This window comes from Arvicanthis niloticus, chromosome 3 (genome assembly GCF_011762505.2).
Source record: "Arvicanthis niloticus isolate mArvNil1 chromosome 3, mArvNil1.pat.X, whole genome shotgun sequence".
Taxonomy (NCBI): domain Eukaryota; kingdom Metazoa; phylum Chordata; class Mammalia; order Rodentia; family Muridae; genus Arvicanthis; species Arvicanthis niloticus.
Window position 1 is genome coordinate 78,443,309 of NC_047660.1, and position 21,441 is coordinate 78,464,749.

The following is a 21,441-nucleotide window of genomic DNA, read 5'->3' on the forward strand; positions in this document are numbered from 1 at the left end:
TCAGATCCCAGGAACCCACCTAAGAAGTTGGACACCGTGATACTTACTTGTAATCCCAGGTGTGCTAAGATGATCAGAGACAGGCAGATCCCCAGAGCTCACTAACATGGTAGCCTAGTCTACTTGGCAAAGTTTCAGGCTAGCCAATGTGCACACATCTACACATTTGTGTACATATCACACATACACACACACACACACACACACAGAGAGAGAGAGAGAGAGAGAGAGAGAGAGAGAGAGAGAGAGAGAGAGAGCATCAGACTAATCAAAGTGGCCTGCTACACAGCAGGCTAAGACAGAGCCAAGAGTGGATCACTCCTGCTACCCACTGGTACCCTAATGGTCAGCCTCATGCAGACCACTCAACAATCCAAGATGGTGGGGAAGCCTATGCCTGACTAGTTTACCTCACCCAGATTGTGCTTGTCCTTTCTTCCATGCTCTGGGACCTAGTGTGAACTTAGAGAAGACAATGTAAGCCATACTCAGTGTGAGCAGAAAAATCTCCCAGTGGTCCATTGTGTACACACCTGTGGGGTGACCCAGCCCCTCTGAAGGATACAGGTAAAATATATATGCCAGTGATAGGGGCTACAGGAACCCTAAGGGACTTGAGGAACTCATGACTCAAGAAACATGCCAGAATGGTTCTGAGCACTGGATCTCTCGAGTCAGGCAGACCTCTGTGCCGGAACCCAAGTTATGTTAGAGGTTCTTGGAGTCTCCACCCTGGGTCATGTTAAAAGAGCTAATGGCCACACTTGGCCCCTTGGTGCTGGCTGACTGTAATGCTTGCTCAGAGGGGGTGGGGGTGGGGCTCTTTGCTCTTCTGGCTGTTGGTACTTAAGGCCCTGTTCACGGGCTGAGCAGTCACGGTTGGAGCAGGGCAGCCAGCGTGCTTCAAGCATCCAGAAGGGGCCCTTGGAGCTCTCCCAAACTACACCACTGGGGAGCCAGCAGTGGTTCTGATGGACCACCACTTCCTGTGTGAGCTGGTCTTCTGCTGACAGCCAGAGGGACCTCATGGAACCAACCCATGACTCCCTACAGGCCCAGGGGAACAGGCAGCTGGCGGGAACCAAGGCTAGGGGAAGACCTGCCTGTTCCTGGGAATTCATGATGTGTCTGCTTGTTGCAAGCATCCCCGATAAGGAAGATTTGTGGGTGAGATTTGCAGTTCTGTTTTCTCTGATGGTTATAAATCAGCAGCACACACATCTTCCATGCAGCATCCGCTGGAGGCTCACGGGCATGCTCAGGAACACACGCGAGTCCCAACCCTAGTTGATGTTCTCTGGAGCACAACAAAGACTACTTAAGGGAGAAGAACACTGTAGAAACCGGGAGCTCCTGGCTGCCACCTAGCCTAACAGGGTCCCAGAACCAAAGACACAAGACGGAGATGGGTAGTATTACTCGTCTGTAAACTTTCATTCAATCTTGGCTCTGCAACTTGCTAGCTATGTGCTCTTGGCTATATATGACTTTTAAAGCATCCTGTCTCGGTTTCCCCTGTTTCTGAAGTGAGGCTACCTATGGTATTGCATAGTTCAAAGAATAAAAGAAAATACAATGCATAGGATGTTTAAAATGTCCCAGAAAAACACAGTGGGTGTTTGGGAAGGCTTGGTTGTCATCACCAACTGGCCCTGTGAAGCCCCCAGCCCTTCCACTACGAGCTGTTAACTACTCCAGTCACTAGACTGTGACCATGAAAGATGCAATAGGAGGCCCTTTGGTCGTGGCCACTATTACTGTGTCCTTTGGAGGTGGGCTCAGGGACCGGGGCATTGCTTTGAAGCTTCCAGGTGGCTCTGCTCTGTGGCCTGTCTTCCTGGGGGAAGGACAGTGTACAGAATGTTTAGAGAACAGGAGAAGGCTCAGGGGAGGGGAGCCAAGGGAAAAGTCTAGGAACATCTGTCTCCCTTTCACCAGAGGAAGAAACCACTAGCCACATTGTCTCTCCTGTCCCGTTTCTCCTCTCCTTTCCCGTGAGAATAGGCCTCGGAGAGGGGCAGGTGTGAGTCACGGCTGTGCCATGCACTTACTGGGTGGCCTTGGGCAGGTCATATAATCCCTCCACTCCCTCCAGTGAGGGATAATTGTGCCTGCCTTGCCGGGCAGCTGGAGAGCGTGTTAAATGAGATAATGCATGTCAAGTACTTAGCCCTGCGCCCGGTGGCTGCCTTGGGATAAGTGCTCTGCAAATACCATCAGGGCCCCTCTCCTTCCTGCAGCACCTGATGCTCGGATGGCATCTTCTCAGGCCAGACCTTGGGATATTTCTCTCTGAGAAAATGAGCTTTAAAACTGGGACATCTAGGACTATATAGCCAAGCATGGATAGAGGGACAATCAAACCTGCTCTGCTTCCACGCAGGTCCTCTTTGTCACTGTGTCAGAGCTTGAGAGTACCATGCACAAAGCCCAGCCCCTAATGGCCCACTGCCGCCTCCCACTCCTGCACCTTTATTGCCTCCTGGGGTCCACAGGTGCTGTCAACATGGGCTAGCTGCCAAGCTGCTTCTGGCATTTTTACCTGCTCAGCCATAAAGTCTGGAAAGCTATGAATCTGGGGATGAGTAGCCGCTTGCACAAGTGCTGGGGTGGGGGAGCGATAGGGAGCTGCAGATATATATATATATATGCTTTTTTTTGTTTTTTTGCAGAGCTGGCACTTTTACACTGCTCTCTCCCAGCTCACTGCTGGGGCAAGCAGGACAGTGGAGCCTTGGCCTCAGATAATTGTCAGGAGCATCCCGGGCCAAGCCTGGTTTCCCTGTCAGAACTTTGGAGGCTGGACTTTTCTGTTGCCAGGGAAACCAGTATTCCCTGGAAAGGAAATCAACACCGGTGCTTTGGCTGTTAAGATGCATCCCCTCCCTGTGCTCCCCCCAAATGAGTTCCCTCCAAAACAGATTGCCCCTGAAAGCATCCAGGCAGCAGCAGCCCGCCTCCTCCCTGAGCTCCTGAGATGCCAGAAAATGAGATCTGCCCCGACCTTGCATTTCCCACCTCTCTTTAAAACATTCCATTGTAGTGCAAGGACGCGTTTTGTTTTTTCTTATTTATCTTCCTCTCATGGCAGCTGGGGTTCGGAGTCTTTCTCTGCTCTTGTTGACTGGAGCCAGAAGGGAAAGGCCTTCCACCTCCTTCTCCCCTTCAGCTGTCAGCAAAAATAAACAAGCAGCTTTATATTTGGAAAACAGAGGGGTCTTGGCCACCAGATTGCTATGTCCGGGGCAGGCCATAGCCTTGGTTGTACCCCCTCTTCTGCAACTGGAGTTTGAAATCTGACCCGAAGATTTTCAGAGTTGCAGGGAGGGGGGAGGCTGTCTTTACTCACCTAGACTTTTAAAAGCTGTTGGGGGGGGGGGGGGGAGTCACTATGATGCTCCAGCCCCGGCCAGCAGCACTGGGCCTGGTCAGAGCAGGTTATAAGAAAGAATTGCCAGAGACAATTCCAAAGCTGAAAAGCTGTGAACAGGGGCTCCACATCCTTGTCTACCCTGTACTATACCTACCCAGGTCACAGTTGGACCTGGGCCTGTGAAGTCATCTTTTGTTATTGTTATTGTTTTTCTAGACAGGGTTTCTGTGTAGTCTTGGCCATCCTGGAACTAGCCTTGTAGACCAGGCTGGCCTCAAACTCACAGAGATCCACCTGCCTCTGCCTCCTCTGCCTCCTCTGTCTCCTCTGCCTCCTCTGCCTCCTCTGCCTCCTCTGCCTCCTCTGCCTCCTCTGCCTCCTCTGCCTCCTCTGCCTCCTCTGCCTCCTCTGCCTCCTCTGCCTCTGCCTCTGCCTCTGCCTCTGCAAGTGCCACCACACCTGGCTCTAAGGAGAATCTTGCTGCCTGACCTACTGTTCTCCTTGTGAACGTATAGGAGGGGAGTAAGCAAAGCCGGGAAAGAGAACCAGACTAGCTAAAGGGATGTTAGAGACATTTTAGGGTTCAGTAGAAGAGGGTGAAGATACTAAGAGCCCTTGTCCAAACAGCCATCAGACCCTTTCCCCTTACAGCCTGAGTATCCCCACCCAGCTTCTGCTGAGACTTCATACTTCCTCCTTAGCCTGAGCCGTGACCTGAGCTCCCAGGACCACTTTGTTTTTGGTGATCTGAGAAGTTAATTTGTCACCTACAAGTGACTCCCTGCTCTATAAGTAATTTTAAACAAATCCTTTCCTGTTCCTGAACTTCCGTTGCAAGCAAACATGCCCCAGCTGGGCTTTCCTCTGTCAGGAGCAGACTCGTAGACAGCATGCACTCCAGGAAGTGTGCCCATCAGTCAGGCAGCAAGGGCCCCAAGCTCCAGCCACGTGAACCATGTGAGCAAGCCAGGCCCAGGCCCACGGCAGGAGAGCCCAAGGAAGTGTCTGGGGGTCTCCAGGCCTTTACAATCTCATTTTAGGTTCTCATGGATCTTCCTGAAGCCCTGTCAGCTCTTGCTATTAGCACAAGGCTCTCAGAATGTAGAGTAAACTAATGAATTACAGCATGATTACACAGCACATAATTAACTTTGTAATTAATATGCAACTGCCACTTAAGCTAAAACACTGCTTATAGAGACGTACGGCAATGGGAAATCACAGGTCAGAAATGGGTTTCGGGAGGTTTGGAAGGCTGAGTGGAAGCGGGGGATCATGCAAGGCCACAGGGCGTGTTAATTAAAGGAGAATGAGGAGTGAGAGCCCTGTTTTTGTTCTGTACCTTCTCCTTTAGCAAAGATCCAGAACACTTGCCAGGTCTTTCAGCCAGGGTTAGCCAAACTACACCAAAACTAGGGCAGGCCATACCTTCCTGCCCCCACCCCCAGAGTCCTGGCCCTTAGGACCTGGCTGTATCCTTTCCTGCTCTAGAAAGCCTGTGGGATACCCTGCCTCCTCTGCATTTTAGGCTTCTAGAAGTCACAGGTTTCGTGGTCATTTTTATTCAATCTTATTCTCTGGCCTATTCCAAAGCTTTAAATCTAGAGGATTCCTGAGAAGTCACCCCACCCATCCCCCTCCTCACACCAAGGCTTAGCACCTCAGTCACCTGCTAATACGGGGGTAGGCTGATCAGGAATCCCCCAAACATCCCCCCTATGCAGTGCTGTAGGTTGCTACCAGACAGATACAGCCATTGTAGCTGTGGGATTAAGCCAGAGCCCTTGAAAGTCAGTCAGTCAGTCACACACACACACACACACACACACACCAGCTGTGTGTCCTTGGGAAGGTTGTACAACCTCTTTGGGCCTTGGTTACTATAAGGTACAAACTCTGAGACCCACTCCAATGAACTGGAATGAGGGTTAGGTAGGAAGATGAAGGAACTTGTGGGAGTGAACACTATGTGTAGAGCCGGCTAGCTTTCTGCAGCTAAGGGAATGGAAGATCCAAATGCATGTCCATAGAGCCACACATAGGCTGGTGTGCTCGGGACACCCTCATCCCCTGAAACCAGGAATACCCAATGATGAACCCTGTCCATGGATCCTGCCTTGAGCTGACTCATTGTCCTGGCTTTGAGTGGTCCCTGGGACCAATGGATTTGTCTGAGAGACCTGGGTTCAAATTCTAGCTTAGTTGTTTCCTGGTCTGAGACAGATTTTAAGCTCCTTTATTCTTTCCTGCCTGAGCACTCCCATCAGTAGATGGCACCAATCGACCTGCCTTTGGCTGTGTTGTTACAATTCATAGGAAATGTCAAATGTGTGCCTCGGGAGTGGTGGCTAAGGCACACCTGTTCTCATTATTATTCAGAGCCAGAGCGGCCACCCGACAGCCTTGGGGAGAAAGCCTTTGCTCTCTGAGACACTGGATCTCATACACCTGGTTCCTGCCTTTGCCAGGGTGGGAGAAGGAGGGGGAGGGGCAAGGGCCTCAGCAAATCTAGTCTTCACCTTAGCCAGTTTATACGGCCTTTGCCTGTCCAAGAAGTGGCTGGGTCTCTGCTCCCAGCATAAGCCAGCCTTGCTGGGGAAGGGAGATGGCTGGATATCCAGAGGGGCCGTCACTCATGAAGCTTCTCATGGTCTTAGATCCAAGACCCATTGTTCAGCTCTTCCCAGGGCTTCTCTTTCCAGAGATACTTTGGGGTCACATCCTTGCATGAAGCTAAGAGTCTCCTCTTGCCCCCACCCTGATGGCTCTGCCATCTCTGAGAACTGCCAGCTTCCCCTTGTCCTCCCTGGCTCTCTCCTTCCTCTATATCCCATTGGCATGCCACTTAGGTCAGCATTTTCTCCAAGTGAGTTCTGGGGACACTCATGCTTATAGAAATTTAAAATGTGTTCAGGGAAAGGGGTGTCTGTCTTATGATCCAATACCTGTGGAAATGTCGAGCATTCAAAGTAATATGGGAGCATGTAGAAGCCATCTCCCCGGGAGGGTAAGACATAAAGCATTTTTCTCACCTGACCAGGGCTTCAATTCTTCAGGATGACCTCGGGAGATTGTGTTCCAGTGGACTGCTCACAGCAACTGACTGCCCCCGCCCCTTCACTAAACCCTCAATGGGCCTTCTCTGGCCTCTTGTTCTCAATGCAGGAGGCACTGCCTGTGTAGAAAAGCTCCATGTGGGTACCCAGCTTCCCTCCACCCCCAATGAGCTCACAAGTCGCAAATCTCCCGTCCTATTTCTCATCTACACTGAAACTTTACAGACCCGGACCTTCCCACTCAGTGCTCCCACCCAGCATTCCAGCTGGTGGGCTTGGCCTCCCGAGCTCCACTTTAGGCCCAGTTACCTACATCCTCCAAGCCTCTGTGGAGGCTCTCTCAAGAGGGACCGGGGAGAGGGGCTGGAGAGATGGCTCAGTGGTTAAGCACACATATCGCTCTTGCTGAGGACCCGAGTTTGATTCCCAGCACTTACAGCAGAAGGTTTACAACTGACTGTACCCCCCAGCTCCAGGGGGATATGATTCCTCTGACCTCCATGGGAACCCACATTCATATGCTCAATCCCCCTCATCCCGCCCCCCCCCCAGACACATACGTATAAAATATTTACAAAGAGGGATAGTGAGCAGTGGTGCTCCCGTTCATCCTCCTTCCTCGAGGCCTCAGTTTACGAGCTGAGCCTCTTTTAAAGACACTACTGCAAAGTTTAGTGGACAGGCTTAAAAACTAGGTTGTTAGGTTTTTTTCAGATTGGCAGTTTTTAGCATTCAGGGTAACGGCACATAAGTCTTCGTCTTTGTCTGCTCCCTCCACGGGTATTATCCAGAAGGGCCAGGGGCCCTGTACACAGCTGATAGGTGGGGCCGGATACAGATTTATGTTCAGGAACTCACTGACAAAGTGAGCCCAGCAGCCTGGGTGGCTGCTGTCATCACTACCGCATGCTTGCAGAAGCACTCAGGCCTCAGAGGCCAGCATACAACAAGGGCAGGATTTGAACCCAGTGCCCTACTGCCCGTACCACTAAGCCACACTGCCTGTCTGAGACTGGCTGATGACATGAAGGTGAGAACAGCCGAGTGCTCTGTGAACCACAGAGGGCATCTCCTGGGACTGTTCATCGCTGTCGCTGGGCAGGAAGTAAGGTCCCACTTATCCCCTTGAGGGCCTCTGACCTGAGACAGCAGTGGCTGGATCCTCATACCCCGTGACTCCCTGAGCTCAAACAAGATAATAGACAGTATGGTGGAGATATAGAACCATCTGGAGAGAAAAGAGGCTTCTGCCCAGAACCCTGGGGTCACAGCTCTGCAAGGAAAGCATGGCTTTTTCACAGTGGGCACAGAGCATTTGATCCTACCACCCCTTGGCATGGGCTCATAGCCCCACCTGAGGGGCTGGCAGCTCCAGGCAGCCTGCTGTTGCAGCTGTCTGTGGACTGACAGCCTCCTAGCTTAGACTGGCACCTGCAAGGGCCAATGTGGGGTCGTGAGAGGCTCAGGGCAGCCGGGTACCCAGGCGCAGGTGGGACCTACTCAGGTTTTCAAGGTTCTCCTCTGACCACACCTACCTCTCCCGGGCCTGTTTCCTCAGCTGGGAATGTCAGACGGGTCTGACTGCTTCCCCAGCTCCCTTCCAGGTCTGAGCCAAGAGAAATGTTGCTTATTTTCTATCTGCCACTTTTAGCACAAATCTGTCTCCCTTCTGATACTTTTCCCTTAAAAATAAAATAGCTTTTGAGAATTTTTGAAAAATCTGACAGGCAGGGACAGACAGGCGCTGCTTAGGGGTTAACAATTCATATTTTCCCAGCATCCACCTCTGAAGGCTCACAATCGCTTGTAATGCTAGCTCCAGGAGGATCTCACCCCTTCTCCTAGCCTCCACTGGACAGCCACACCTCTACCTGGCTGACAGAAATTGCACACCCATACCAAGCCTCAGTTTTCCCATCTGCAAAATGGAATAATAGAGTTGGATGCACATCTGTGCTAGAAAGCTGCTTGGAATGTGGCTACCTGATTGTGTGGTCCCTCCACCAAGGGGCTCGGGGCTTGAAAAGAGCCTTGCTCACACTCTGGGTTTCAGGAAAGAACACCAAGTCAGGGATCCAGAAGTAGGTGTGTGGTCTACCCGGTAGCCTCTTGCTGTTCACTCCTCTTTCAGAGCTGAGTCATTCAAGGCTGGGAAGATGGCTCAGTCAGTAGCATGCCTGCCACACAAAGACCTGAGTTCAGATCCCTAGAACCTACCCGAATGAAAGCCGTATACAGTAATGCAAACCTATCGGCCCAGCATTGGTGTGTTCAGCAGCCAGGGAGATAAGCAGGTCATCTGTCCTACAGCCTGGAAGAATCAAGCTTTAGGTTCAGTGAGAGATTGTGCCTTTAAAATAAAAAAAAAAAAAAAGGATGGAAGGAAACTAAATAAAGGCACCCGGTGTCAGCCTTGGACCTCCACTCACACATATACACTAGCACCAACATGCACACACTACACACTACACACAACACACACAAAAATGACTCACCTGAGAGTCTTCATTTCCTGGAATAGCAAAGAGAGGGTGAGCCAATAGTTCGGTAGACAATCATCTGTCAATGTCTAGACTAAGCAAGAAGAGTGCTGTGATTGATTAGCCATGTCTGTCCAGGGTGCAGAACTTGGAGATGATTCTACTCTCAGTCTTGCTCTCAGCCCCGCCATTCCTGGACTGGGTGGTCCCTTACAGACAGGAAGGTGGAGGGGAACCAGAAGTAGGAGACAGTCAAAACACCTTCTGTGCCCAGAGCTGAAGCTGTAGAAACATCTTCTTGAGTTCACTGCTTTCTAGAGACGCCAGCTTCCCTGTCCCCCAGAGCTCTTAAGTGATTGCTGGCCTCCCTAACCCCTCCCCACTTCATGGCATCTGAAACTTTGGAATAGCCACAGGAGCCTGAGGCAAAGCCAGGCCAGGTCAGGATGTGTGTGTGTGTGTGTGTGTGTGTGTGTGTGTGTGTTTGTGTATTGTCCTGGGGACACCATTGTGGCTTGCACAGTGTCAGTCATGTTAACAGCGCATGGCAGTGATGGTCTTCCTTGCTCTGGGAAGTGGGGGGTGGGAAGGAAGTATCCAGCCAATGAAGATCTGCCATGCTCCTGTGCAGAATCACATGTGCAGCAGAAGCCCTTGTGGTCAGGGTAGTGCAGGATCCCGGCGCCACTTCTTAGCACTGGGGTCTTAGCAAGTCACTGGGCCTCTCAGAACCTCGGTTTCCTCTCGGTGGCTGGACCATGATAACTGGAACTTAAGTCACAGCAGAGCTGACACCAAGTGAGGTGACACAGAAAACTTAGTGCCTGTTCCCTGCAGGCTCAATGCGGGGACCAGTTCTGCCAGAGAAGAAGAGCCCCAAGGGCCAAGACTGGTCCACCTCTTCTTTGCGGATTGTGTGTAGAGGCTGGGGTGTCGGGCATGCAGAATCAATGATCTAGAATGTGCCCAGAGGGGACAGAAGGGCTTGACTTGAAGGCACTGCATGGCTTCAGAGCCATCCTGTGCCCAACGGACAAAGAACCCAGATGTAGCTGCAGTCCTCAGCCTAGTGTGGGTAGGGACCATGGCGACCTTTCTCAGGGCCAGTGTGTGTCACTCCTCTAGAGTAACATTCAGTCCAGAGCAGAATGTTAGGCACAGCTAAGTGGGGCTGCCCTTCAGGAATCTGAAAGGCCGAGGCTATACTATTTTTCTTTAACCAACATCAGCAGTGGATACTCCTGTGGATAGGGTGGGTGCTTGGGAGATTTGCTCACTGAGAAAAGAAGCTCCATCCTTCTAGAAACATCCAAAATGGAGCCAAAGCTCCTTGGATCGCTGGCCAGATGTCATGGGCCTTATGGAGCCTGGTCACGGGGTGCTCGCTGCTTGGCTAGAGGAAGCAGGTACAGGTCTTTCAGAAACCTCTCCCCTAAGTGTCTTTGCTTGCTCATCCCCTCAGCCCAGCAGGGAAGGGAGGAGATTTCCTGTCCTCCCATATGAAGACACAGGCTCAGGAGGTGAAAGGGCCTTCCCAAAGCCCACAGCCAGGAAGGCCTGGCTCCCAGCCCACCACCCACTGGAACCCCACCCCATGCAGACCTCCTGCCTGCCCAGGGCTGTCCTCATTGCTTGCTCTAGAGAAGGACAGCTGGTCCCCAGAAGCTGCCTGAAGCGTCCTCACTTCTCTGGCTCCTGCCTGCTTGTCTTCCAGACTCCCCTGGAGTAAAGCACCGAAGAAAAGTCACCAGCTCCCCCGGCCCTTGCTTCCCAGGCATTATTCTCTGAGCTTCCATGACCTCTTTTTTAAGATGAGGGGGTGGAGGTCTACATCAGAGCTTCCCTCACCTCATTCCTGGCCACCACATCCCACCCAACTCTCAACTAAGACTACATTTAAAATGACCTTTGAGCTCACTTAGGTCAGCCATTGCATAAGTAGTTTAACTCCATCATAAATAAGACCCGTGAACTCACCCTTGGTCATTTTCCTAGACCAAGACTTCACTATGAAAATGCAAAAGATTTGCCTGTAGACTACCTGAGGTCATCCTTTTCACCTATGGGACATGGACCATTCCTTAAGGACACTGTCCTAAGTGGCCAATACCTCCCAGTCCCGAGATCCCATAGTTACAGCTAAGGTTTCAGTCTCCGTACCTTAGCGATAGCCATGTATCCACCCGTGTCTGTCCATTGAATGAGCACATTTGGGGTATGGGCTTCAAGATGCATAACTGTCAGCCATCCTGGCTGAGGGGGAGGCGGGTGTGTGACAGTGACACTGAGGGGACTGGAGTAGAGTGAGTGAGTAGTGTCACTTGCTGACTACACTTCGCTGGACCTCTAGGGGTGAAAGGGTAGGCAGACTGACCCGAGGGCAGGCCAAATCAAAGCTGTAGCAATGTGTTCAGAGCTCAGGCTAGGAGCAAGTGAGGGTCTTGGGATGTGTGTTAAGAGCAGTGGTAGGAGGGGCCCAGGCCAGGAGAGGACATGGATGTGTTGACACATGCCCAAGCTCCATGACCTCTGTCCCCTAAAAATCTCAAGCTGCTTTAATTGGGGCTGGCTTACAGGTTCAGAGGGTCAGTCCATTATCATCAAAGTGGGAGCATGGCAGCATCCAGGCAGGCATGGTACAGGAGAAGCTGAGAGTTCTACATCTGAAGGCTGCTAGCAGAATACTGACTTCCAGGCACTAAGGTGAGGGCCTTAAAGCCCATGCCCACAGTGATGCAGTGATGCACTTCCTCCAATAGGGCCACACCTACTCCAACAAAGTCACACCTCCAAATAGTGCCACTCCCTGGGCCAAGCATTTACTACCACACTGGTGAAGGGTCAGGTTGAGGTGATTCCCTAAAGCCTAGATTCATTCTCTCTCTCTCTCTCTCTCTCTCTCTCTCTCTCTCTCTCTCTCTCTCTCTCTCTCTCTCTCCCCAGAGCAAGACTGGTCCTGTTTTGAAGCACAGGCTCTAGTCAGGCTGTGGGTAGAGCCTCCCAGCCCTGCTGCCAGCCTCCCTCCCCCATCTCCTACCTCAAGCTGCAGATGTGCACGGTGATTGAATCATTTCTGCACACCGTTGCTCACACAGCTCCCCAGAGATGTGCTACTTGCCTGTGCAAGCTGTCAGGAGATGTGTGTGCTCGAGTGCATCTGGGCCAGCAGCCCATGAGTGCACATACCAGCTATGGAGAGTGCAGAGGGGTACATAGGTGTGTGTGCAGTGCAAAAAACACCTCTACCTGGGGACACTCAGGTTTACTAGCTAGGCCTGAGACGTAAGAAAACAGGATGTTTGTAAGATGGTTGTGAGGTGGTCTTGCCACACTGGAGTGCTCTGCCCACAGTACAGTAAAAATTCTCTGTCCCTATGTCTAGGGAAGGACCCTATATCTAAGACAACCAGATGGCTTCTTGCCTGTTTGAGGCTTCTGTCCACTCTTTTCTGCCACTGGCATAGTTGAAGAGGTTGGCTTCAGCTCTCTGCAGTTCATTCTCCAAGAGGCTTTAAGTGCACAGGGCAAACTTGACCTAAGTGTTGCCAGGAGATGGCTACTGTCAACAGAAGCTTCTCCCGGCGCAACCACCCCTGGAAATTGGGAAGACTCGGCCTGACTACCATGTCATCACCTAAAAACTTCCATACATGTAATGAACTCTGGTCAGGCGTAGCTTCAAGAGAGGCAGTGCCTGGGGCGTTGGGCCATCTGGCAGCGGGTTGGTGGAGTGGTGGAAGCAGTTTTCATGGAGTTTTCCAGGCTGCAGGCTCCACAGCTTGGGAAGAACCCTTGAATTTTAAAGTTAAATGCTCTGCTCCTACTGAAGTGGAGTTTCCAGGCAGCTGGAGCCCTCTGATGCTGGAGTTTGGCAGGCTGCCAGAGGATAACTAGCCCAGGCCTTCATTTTACAGATAGAGAAACTGAGGCCCAGCTTCTTACCCTTGTTCACACAGTGGGAGAGTGGCAGAGCAGGCACCCATTATAGACCCCCAGGCTAACTAGAAAGGCTTGCAAGAACAGAGATGGCAGGACTGCAGTCAAGGTCCCTGATTGAGCTCACACTTATTCAGAGGGCAGCAGATTGGAAGAAGCGACCGGGCACTGGTACCAGGCTCTTGGTTAGTAGAGAGCCCGGACCTGCCTGGGTGCTAGAGCTGCTTCCACTGATGATTTTGTAAAGATTTCTAAAGGCACCTGGCGACAAACAACTCTGAGTAGTGCTTCCGTGGCAGCAGGGCGACCTCTGCTGGCTGCCAACGGCTCACCACTTCCTGACAGCTATGCTAAGTCCTGTGCTGGGGTTCTGGGTGGCCTTGCAAACCACTGGCTTTGGACCAGTTGAATGGAACAAGGACTTCTTTTGGGACCCAGTTATGGCTTGAGATAGGAATATGCAGAAGACTGTGCCCACCAGTCTGTGAGGGGTATAAAAAGAACAGCATGAGAATGGTTAGAAAGGCAGAGATTTCTACCTCAGCACAGCTAGCGGCCTCCCTGCATTTCACTTCTTGAAGGCTTTAAAACTTGAGAAAAATCATCTATGCCTCAGATGGGCTGCCAATGAGAATAGTGTGTACAGATGCAGACTGTGTCCTCCATGCCCCCTTCCTTTTTTTCCTGCCTGGTGCTAACCTCTCCTCAGGCTCTGGACCCTTAACTTTCAAGTCCTTGCCCCTTGCATTGTAGAATTCAGACCCACCATTTCCATTCATTCCTGTGTTATTGACCCCATTCTCCACCATTGATATGAGCAGTTTCAAAATGACACCTCAGCTAAGTATAATGGCTCGAGAAGCTCAAACGAGAGTTTCATAGATTCGAGGCCAGCCTGGGCTACGTACAAAGTCCCTGTCTGGAAAAATAAAAATAAAAGGAGTGTATTGCATGCCACCTTACTTGTATGGGCCTCTTTCTTCAGCCAGATACTTTATAAATAGAAATATATGATAGCTAGGTAACTTTAATCCCAGCACTGAGGCAGGAGAATTCCCCATGAATTTGAAACCAATCTGAATTACAATGAGACTGTATTTTTGTGGTGGGCAGGGACTGTTGTCCCTGTGGTCTGTAATGTCTCCTGATAGTTATCTCTCTGGTGTCCTATGAGTCTCACAAGTGTTGGAAACCCAGCTGTGGCACACCTTGATTCCATAAGATGGAGCCCAGATCTGGACAGATATAGACCATGTTATCTTGGACAAAATAATTATGGGTTTTGGGCTCCCCAAAACAAAATCAAATGGACTGTCAGGTTGGGAACAACCTTACTCACTGGTGTCCTGTGGATCTTTGAGTCCACTGGGTCTGTGGAGGCTAGCCTGATCTAGAATGGTGCTGTCTGTCTCTTGGCTATTTGCCTCCTGAAGTAAGACCTGGGCTCCTGACTGCACTCATAAGAGAAAAGCAACCTTGAGGCCCAAAGGTTGCTGACCAGGAATGTGCAAGCTCCTCATACTTGCTAGAAGCTTCCGTGGGTGGGCAGAGCATCGAAGTTATCGATATGTGCAAGCATGTGTCAAGACCTCTCTGGGTTCCTGGTCCTAAATGGCATGGCCCTCCGGAAGATCCTCCTTGGAGGCAGAGCTTGGTGGAGCCACAGGGGACTCTTGTTTCCTATCCATGTGGAAACTGAAGCTTTGAAGCTAGGGACAACTTCACAGGGCCCTCCTGGCTTTTAGAGCTCAAGACACCTCCGAGCTTTTAGAGTGATGGGAAGGAAGAGGTTCTCCAGAGTCTGCAGTGTCGGTGTCTGGTCCTCATGGTGCTGTGGTTTGTCTAGAGTGCCCCCTGCTGGCTAGTATGTCCATGGAGGTCTTTTCTTGGTTGGTTACAGTCTCTGAGCTAGAAATTGAACCTGGGACCTCTGGAAGAGCAGTCAGCACTTTTAACTGCTGAGCCATCTCTCCAGCCTCCTACAGCCAGAGCTTATGGAGGTTTTTTTTTTTTTTTTTTCAGTTGAGGTTCCCTCCTCTCGAATGACTTTAGCTTGTGTCAAGTTGACATAAAATTATCCAGGACATCAATGAACACTGAAATGATAATGAAATGATGGACAAGGAACTGGGTGTCAGGGAGTATTTAACGTTTGACAGGCACCATGATGGTGAAAGGAGGGGCAGGACGAGGATGGGAAAAACAAATGCAAGCACGGTTCCCGCTTTTACCTTCTTGCTGGAAATCTCTTAAGATAAAGCTGGGCGCTCCAGGCCCCTTTAGGGCAGGATTGCCAATGTGGAAATGGGAGGGTAGCTGGGAAGCTGTGCAGGATTGTCAGGTATACCCCACTCAGTGACACCCTCTTTCCTCTCTCCTCAGGCTGGACCACGTTCATGGCTCTCGGGTAGGACCCAGCGAAACGGCCAGAATGAATTCTATGGACAGGCACATCCAGCAGACCAATGACCGTCTGCAGTGCATCAAGCAGGTGGGTGTGGCCAGCTGGCAGGGTGGGTGGGACAGGCAGGGAGTAGATCTGTGCTGCAGCAGGATGGTCCCTGGGTGCCAGCTAACACGAGACCCACACACATATGAATGCCAGCCGTGCCTCATTCCCACCCAGTGGTGCCACTTTGGGCCAGTGTCCTGCCTGCCTTCTCTGGGTTTTGCTTCCATGCCTTGAGTTACAGTGAGGGTACAGTGAGGTGACTAACACCATTGTCCACCTTGTACCAGCTCCCTCCCAGACCTATGACCTCTAGGCCCCTGCTCCAGCTGCTTGCTAACAGTAAACAGAAGGCCTGGTGTGATTGGCACACTTCTGTGATCCCAAGCACTGGGTAGATGGAGGCACGAAGATCAGGAGTTCGAGATAATCTTCAGCCACACAGCGAATTTGAGACCAGTATGAGCTGCATGAGGCCCTGTGTCAAAAAAGTTTCAAGAAAGGGAAAGGTTTTGAGAACCTTTACAGAAAAGGAAACCGAGGCACAGAAAGGGAATACTGCTTCAGTGGTGCTAGGACAACTTCATCCTACACTGGGGGTGAGGGGCGGGGGGGTTCCCCAGCTTGCCCATACTCGGTACCCCAGTGGCAGTTCATCTCCACTGGGGGATGTCATGTCATGGGTTGTTGGGAAACAGGAAAGTTCTCACTAGACATCCCCCAGACATGACCAGGAATAATGCTTCAACCTTTCCCCAGAGATGACTAAGAATGATGCTCTCTCTACCTTTGGGTCCAATGTCTAGCTGAGGACTGTGGCGTCTCAGGCATGACAACTTATTCAGAATAGAAAGGTGAATGTTTGCATGCATGGGTGACAAATGCGTCTGCATTTAGGTGGACCGTGGCTGATGCAGTCTATGGCTCCTCCCACCCTGGGCCTCACAACCTTGGACTCTTGGCACCTAACCCTTCCAGCACAGCCTTCCCAGCCACACTCATGGCCCCCAGCAGTCCCTGGCATCAGACCCCCTAGCACCATACAGCCCCTCTCTGCAGCTCTCCTGGTTGACTGCCCTCTTCTTTAGCCTCTAGGTGCTGGAAGAACAAAGGTTTCCTTTTTGTAAGGTGCGATTCTTGAGGGTCCTGGTCATCTTGGTGCCATAGAGAGAACCCTGCACTGTGAATCAGTTTATAGGGCCCAGCAATTTCCCCCAGGCCCTAGGCAGCCTCTGGAGCACCAGCACACCCATGCCTGAGCTCAGGGGCTTCCTGGTCACCCAGGATCCTGCTCCCCTCTTAAGATGAGGCACGAGGGTCTCAAAGTCCACAGTGTACCCCATCCATCTAGGCTGGGGCCATAGTATTTCGGATGGGTGCAGAGGAGGGTGGGTGAGTGGGTAGATGGACATACGGCTAGAGAGTTAGATGAGTAGGTATGTATAGATGATAGATGGGTAGATGGATGAATGGGTGACTGGCTGGATAAATTGGCTTCTAGATGAGTGGACAGATGGATGAGTAGATGGATAAGGGATAGATAAAGTGATGAATGCTTGAATGGGCAGATGGGCAGGTAGATATATGGATGGATTTGTTCTGGATGGATGGATAGACACATAGATGAATGTGTCTATGATTCATTCATGTGTCTATCATCCCACCGAGCGACTGGTGGGCAGTTGGATTGATAAGATGAATCCATCACCTCTTGGGGAGCCGGCCCTGGTTGGAGCATTAGTGTGCCCACTTCTTGCCCACACACTCAGCAATCGTTGGTATAGCTCCAGTCCCCTGAGGAACTGTGGAGGGGTGGAGGGCTTTCTGATGGGAAATGAGCCATTGGTGTCTAGTACCAGCCACAGGTTGGGAACTTCTGCCAGTGATTCCAAATGTATCCCTACTACAGGCCGTTCATCCTAGTCTTCCCTAGGCCCCTTTCCCTCCCTAGGCCACTGGGGTCCCTTGTAAAGTGGCCAGGTGGCTGGCCTTGGTAGAGGAGATATCATTAGGATAATCGGATACCCATCCATCACTCCTTTCAGACCGTACCCTATGCCAGTCTAGGCGTGCCTAGGAAGTTGTTTCTATCTTCTAGACTCTAGAGTCCAGAGGTTTGTAAGAGAAGAGAGGCTCCTGCATGGGAAGCACCAGTTGCCGGCAGCACTGTGTCCCTGCTCTGTAATAGGCTTCTCCCACATGTGGCCACAGCCCTACATGCTCCCATCACTCCCCCAACCCCATTCCCATTTCACAGACGAGAGCGCTGAGGTTCAGTAATGTCCTCAGGGCTGCGTGACTCCGTGGCTGAGCTGGAGTTTGGGCCAGGTGCGCACTTTGTGTGTCATCAAAACACAGTCTCTATGTGCTTAAGCTATAATGAGCAAGGAGTGCGGAGAAAAGGGCCTCAACTGAGGCTACAGGGATCCAGGCAACAGCATTAAGAGGATGCTACTGTTTACCTCCTCTGTGAGATGCATCCCATAATGAGCCAGCTGTGAATGGAGAGGAGGCTGGCAAGATGCAGACAGCTTTTGCTCAAATAGGGTCGGAACAAGAGCAGGCTTGGGGATCAGCCTCAGAGGCCACTCAGGTGCTCGGATCTCCAAAGAACATTGCTATGGCCACTGAGAGTAGCATGTGGAGCTTGCTGACACTGCTGATTGGTTGTGGCATCACATAAATAAATGAAACACCTGGTTGTCAGGGGGAGTGCAAGCCAGAAGGAGCTGCCGAGTTGCAACGCCCCATCAGAGCCTCAGTGCTCCCTGGGGCCTCTGAAAGGCAGATTTAGAAGTGAACACCAGAAGCAGAAGCAAAGCCAGGCAGCCACCCTCCCAAAGGGCGTGGCTGTGTATGCAGTCATCCCTGCTGTCTTGGTGCTCTTATGAGGAGCTGCAGCTTTAGAGAGCCAAGCCTGAAAGCTTCACACCGCTGGGCTCCTCCAGGGGAGGTGGGGAGCCTCAGGGAGACTGAGATCTAACCCTGAGCCAAGGGCAGGCGCATGTAGAACCACGCCACCTGCCGGGTGTTCTGCTTGGACCACATAAGCCCAGCCTGGTCTTGTTTAATTGTCATCCGGGCCCCCACGACACAGGCTGTTACTGCTCACTTGCCCTTCTCCTCCCTCTCTTTCTCCCTCTCCATGGAGAGGGGTGTTCTAATCGAGCTCACTTCCTTCCCACTGTAAGCGTTTCCTTGCATGAACCATACTCTAATAAGCACAAGGAACCAAAATTCCTATGACCACACCCCCATTCTGGGATGCCAGCTCCAAGGCCCACTCTGCCCTGGCTGTGAATTGACTCATGTCACAGGTGAGTTACAGGACCCGTCTAGGCCAGTGAGATCCTGCTGTGCTACCAATACCAAGGGGCCTGGAGCTGCTAGCATCCTGTGTGTATGCATCTGGTTTCTACATGATACCCTCTGAGGTCACACCTACCACTAGGCCAAATCACAGCCGTGACTCTAACTTGCCCCATGGCCCTAGTCTTCTATCTCCTGGTCCCAGTGGCAAATGACGAGGACCCAGGAAGCCAAGGGTCAGTATTAAGGATAAAGTGAGATCTTTTCAATTTCTGCATGCTGGCAACCTGGGGCCTGAAGTAAGTCTGAAAGCCCTGGGATTCTGACTTCCTATGTGCGAGGCAGGAAGAAGAGGCTCCAAAAGGGCCAGGATCACCTAGGCCTGAGGAGCCACATACACCATACTATAGACAGCATGGTGATCCAGATACTGTATACCAAGTCCCCCTTCGTGTTTGCAGTGTCCTCCCCCGACACACACAGGGAAGACCTGAGCTGGAATACAGAGGGTGAGAGGGGGATGGGTTGTTAGGGAGGCACCTCCAGAGCCTGCTGGTTTCAAGTATAAAGACTGGGTACCACCTTCCAAAACCTCTCTGGGATCCTTCCCCAGCCACCGCATCCACAGAGCACTTGGATACCTGATGGCTCTGGCCTTTACTATCCCCGATTCTCACCTTTGAAGTGGGTCAATGGCCTCATCCTACTGCCCTAGGCCAGGCTTTGCATAGAGGGTGTTTGAGAAAGCTGGAGAATCCGGCCTGCCCTCTGCCCCTTTCTGTGTGTCTCCTTTCTAGCTAGTCCTGAGGTTCTCCATTCCCTGGGCTCCTCTTGTAGCCTCAAGCATTTCTCTTTTTCTCCACAGCACTTACAGAACCCTGCCAACTTCCACAATGCTGCTACGGAGCTGCTGGATTGGTGTGGAGACCCTCGAGCCTTCCAGCGGCCCTTTGAGCAGAGCCTCATGGGCTGCCTGACGGTGAGTCTTCCCCTCCCCCACACAGCACCCTGGAAAGGAAGGATTTGGGACCGCAAGTCCTGTCCACAAAGCTTTCTGGGGGAACAGCTGCCCATGCTACAAGCTGTCCCTGCAGGTGCACGCACCCCCACTGCTGGGTCTGACGTGGAGACAGTCTTCATGGGATGTGTGGCTTCCTCACACTTGATGAGAAGCACACTGTGGGGACCAGTGCTCCCTCAGAGGTAGGGGAGTTCGAAGAACTCTGCCTTCCTTTTCCACAGCCATTTATTCTCCCATCTGCCAAACATTTATTGAACCTCGCTCTGGTCATCTATCTGTCAACTCAAGAGCATGTATAGAGAGAGCCCCATTACATTCATCCATCTGGACAAATAGACCTTGATTGATCCCTCATTTATCACATATGAGTCCCCTCTGCCAAGTCCTGGACACCCCAAGATAAATAAAACTTTCTTAAACTTGATTTCTTAATAAGGGGCAGCAATGTGGACAAATAACTGAGAAAGCAGGTGACAAGAGCAGGTCTTTGCCAGCTGGGAGGCGGGGCTAGTCATGCAAAACCACACATACATATGGCACAACTTACCAGGCTGCTGACCACAGCTGGAGTATCCCTGGGCCACAAATCAGCATCTGCAAAGGCCCTTGGTGTCCAGAGAACTGGGTAGGGTTCTAGGATACAGACTAGGCAAGATTTTGAACCTGCCCAAACTTGAAACTAAAAAGAACCACCTGGGAGTCTTCTGTAACTTTTAAGTGTCCCCCAGCCACGTGGCCTGCATTAGGACAGTCCCTCAGAAGGCCTGTAGTGGGCTGGGAAGGGAGTGTGGATTACACTGTGTGGAGCCCGCATGTCCTGAGTGTGGAATGGAGGCTGGAGATGCATGGCCAGACAGGAATGGTGTCTCCTAAAGAGCATCAGACAGGAGGGGGACAGAGCCCAGCTTAGCTCTGGCTTAGAAGAGGAGACATGGTGACCACATTAGGCTATCTTGTTCTGAGAAAGGCTGAGATGCCCATGGCAGACACATGCCGCATCCCAGAATCCACCTGTCCTCAAGCTTCCCATTTTACAGAGGAAGACATGGCATGACTGCCATGCCACCCAGTCTTAAAAGCATCTCAGTCTCTAGCTGAGGCCCATCTGAACCTGAAGGGGATGGTCCAGTCCATCTAAAACATGGCACAGAGGCTCCCAGGGCTCGTCTATCAGAAGCTGGCCCCATCTGCCTCACTGAAGCCACCTGCATGGCCCCATCTTCCTTATCCTTCAGCCCCGAGCTCCCCTCTCCAACTGCCTAATCCTCTTTGCAGGATCTGGGTCCAGCCTAAGCCCCATAGAGAGGGCCAGATGTTGCCCAGGTCGCAGTTCCCACCCCCGTTTCCTGTAACTGTAGTGGGAAGAGAGGCTGGGGGCATGCACAGAATGTTGCTAAACAAACTAATATGCTCCCCCAGCATACTGCCCCAAGCCTGACCCTGCCTAGATCATGGACCCGAGAGAGACATTGGCCCTGGCCAGACTGGATGAACCAGGGGCTGGTCCTGCCTTGCTTGTTGTTCATTTAGTCATTCAGTAGACATTTACCAAGTCCTTGCTGCAGGCCACCACTGTAGCCATGAAATACAGTAGGAACCCAGAAGGTCTTGTTCTCAGGGAAGAACCCACAGGCTAGGAGAACAGAGCCTAGATGTCAGCTGGAAAGGACAGGTTCTGGTGGCAAAGAAGCAGGAGACTGAGAGCTGTGCTCAAGTATGGAATAGTTGTGGGGGGTCTGTCCTGTGAGTGAACAGCAGAGCAGTGCAGGGCTTTGTCTGTGTGTTGGGTGGAGGAGTCGGTCCTGGGAGTGAGCAGC

The 21,441-nt window shown here is 51.7% G+C and overlaps 1 protein-coding gene across 4 annotated transcripts in view; it reads left to right on the forward strand.

Annotated features, from left to right (window-relative positions):
* Positions 1-21,441, forward strand: part of Zmiz1 (zinc finger MIZ-type containing 1) — a 200,168-nt gene that overhangs the window by 92,307 nt on the left and 86,420 nt on the right. For all 4 annotated transcript variants that reach the window (XM_076931262.1, XM_034499099.2, XM_034499096.2 and 1 more), the window contains 2 exons: positions 15,228-15,336; positions 19,469-19,582. In XM_076931262.1, coding sequence (XP_076787377.1) covers positions 15,277-15,336; positions 19,469-19,582 — 174 coding nt within the window. In that variant the 5' untranslated portion in view covers positions 15,228-15,276. The remainder of the gene's footprint in view (positions 1-15,227; positions 15,337-19,468; positions 19,583-21,441) is intronic.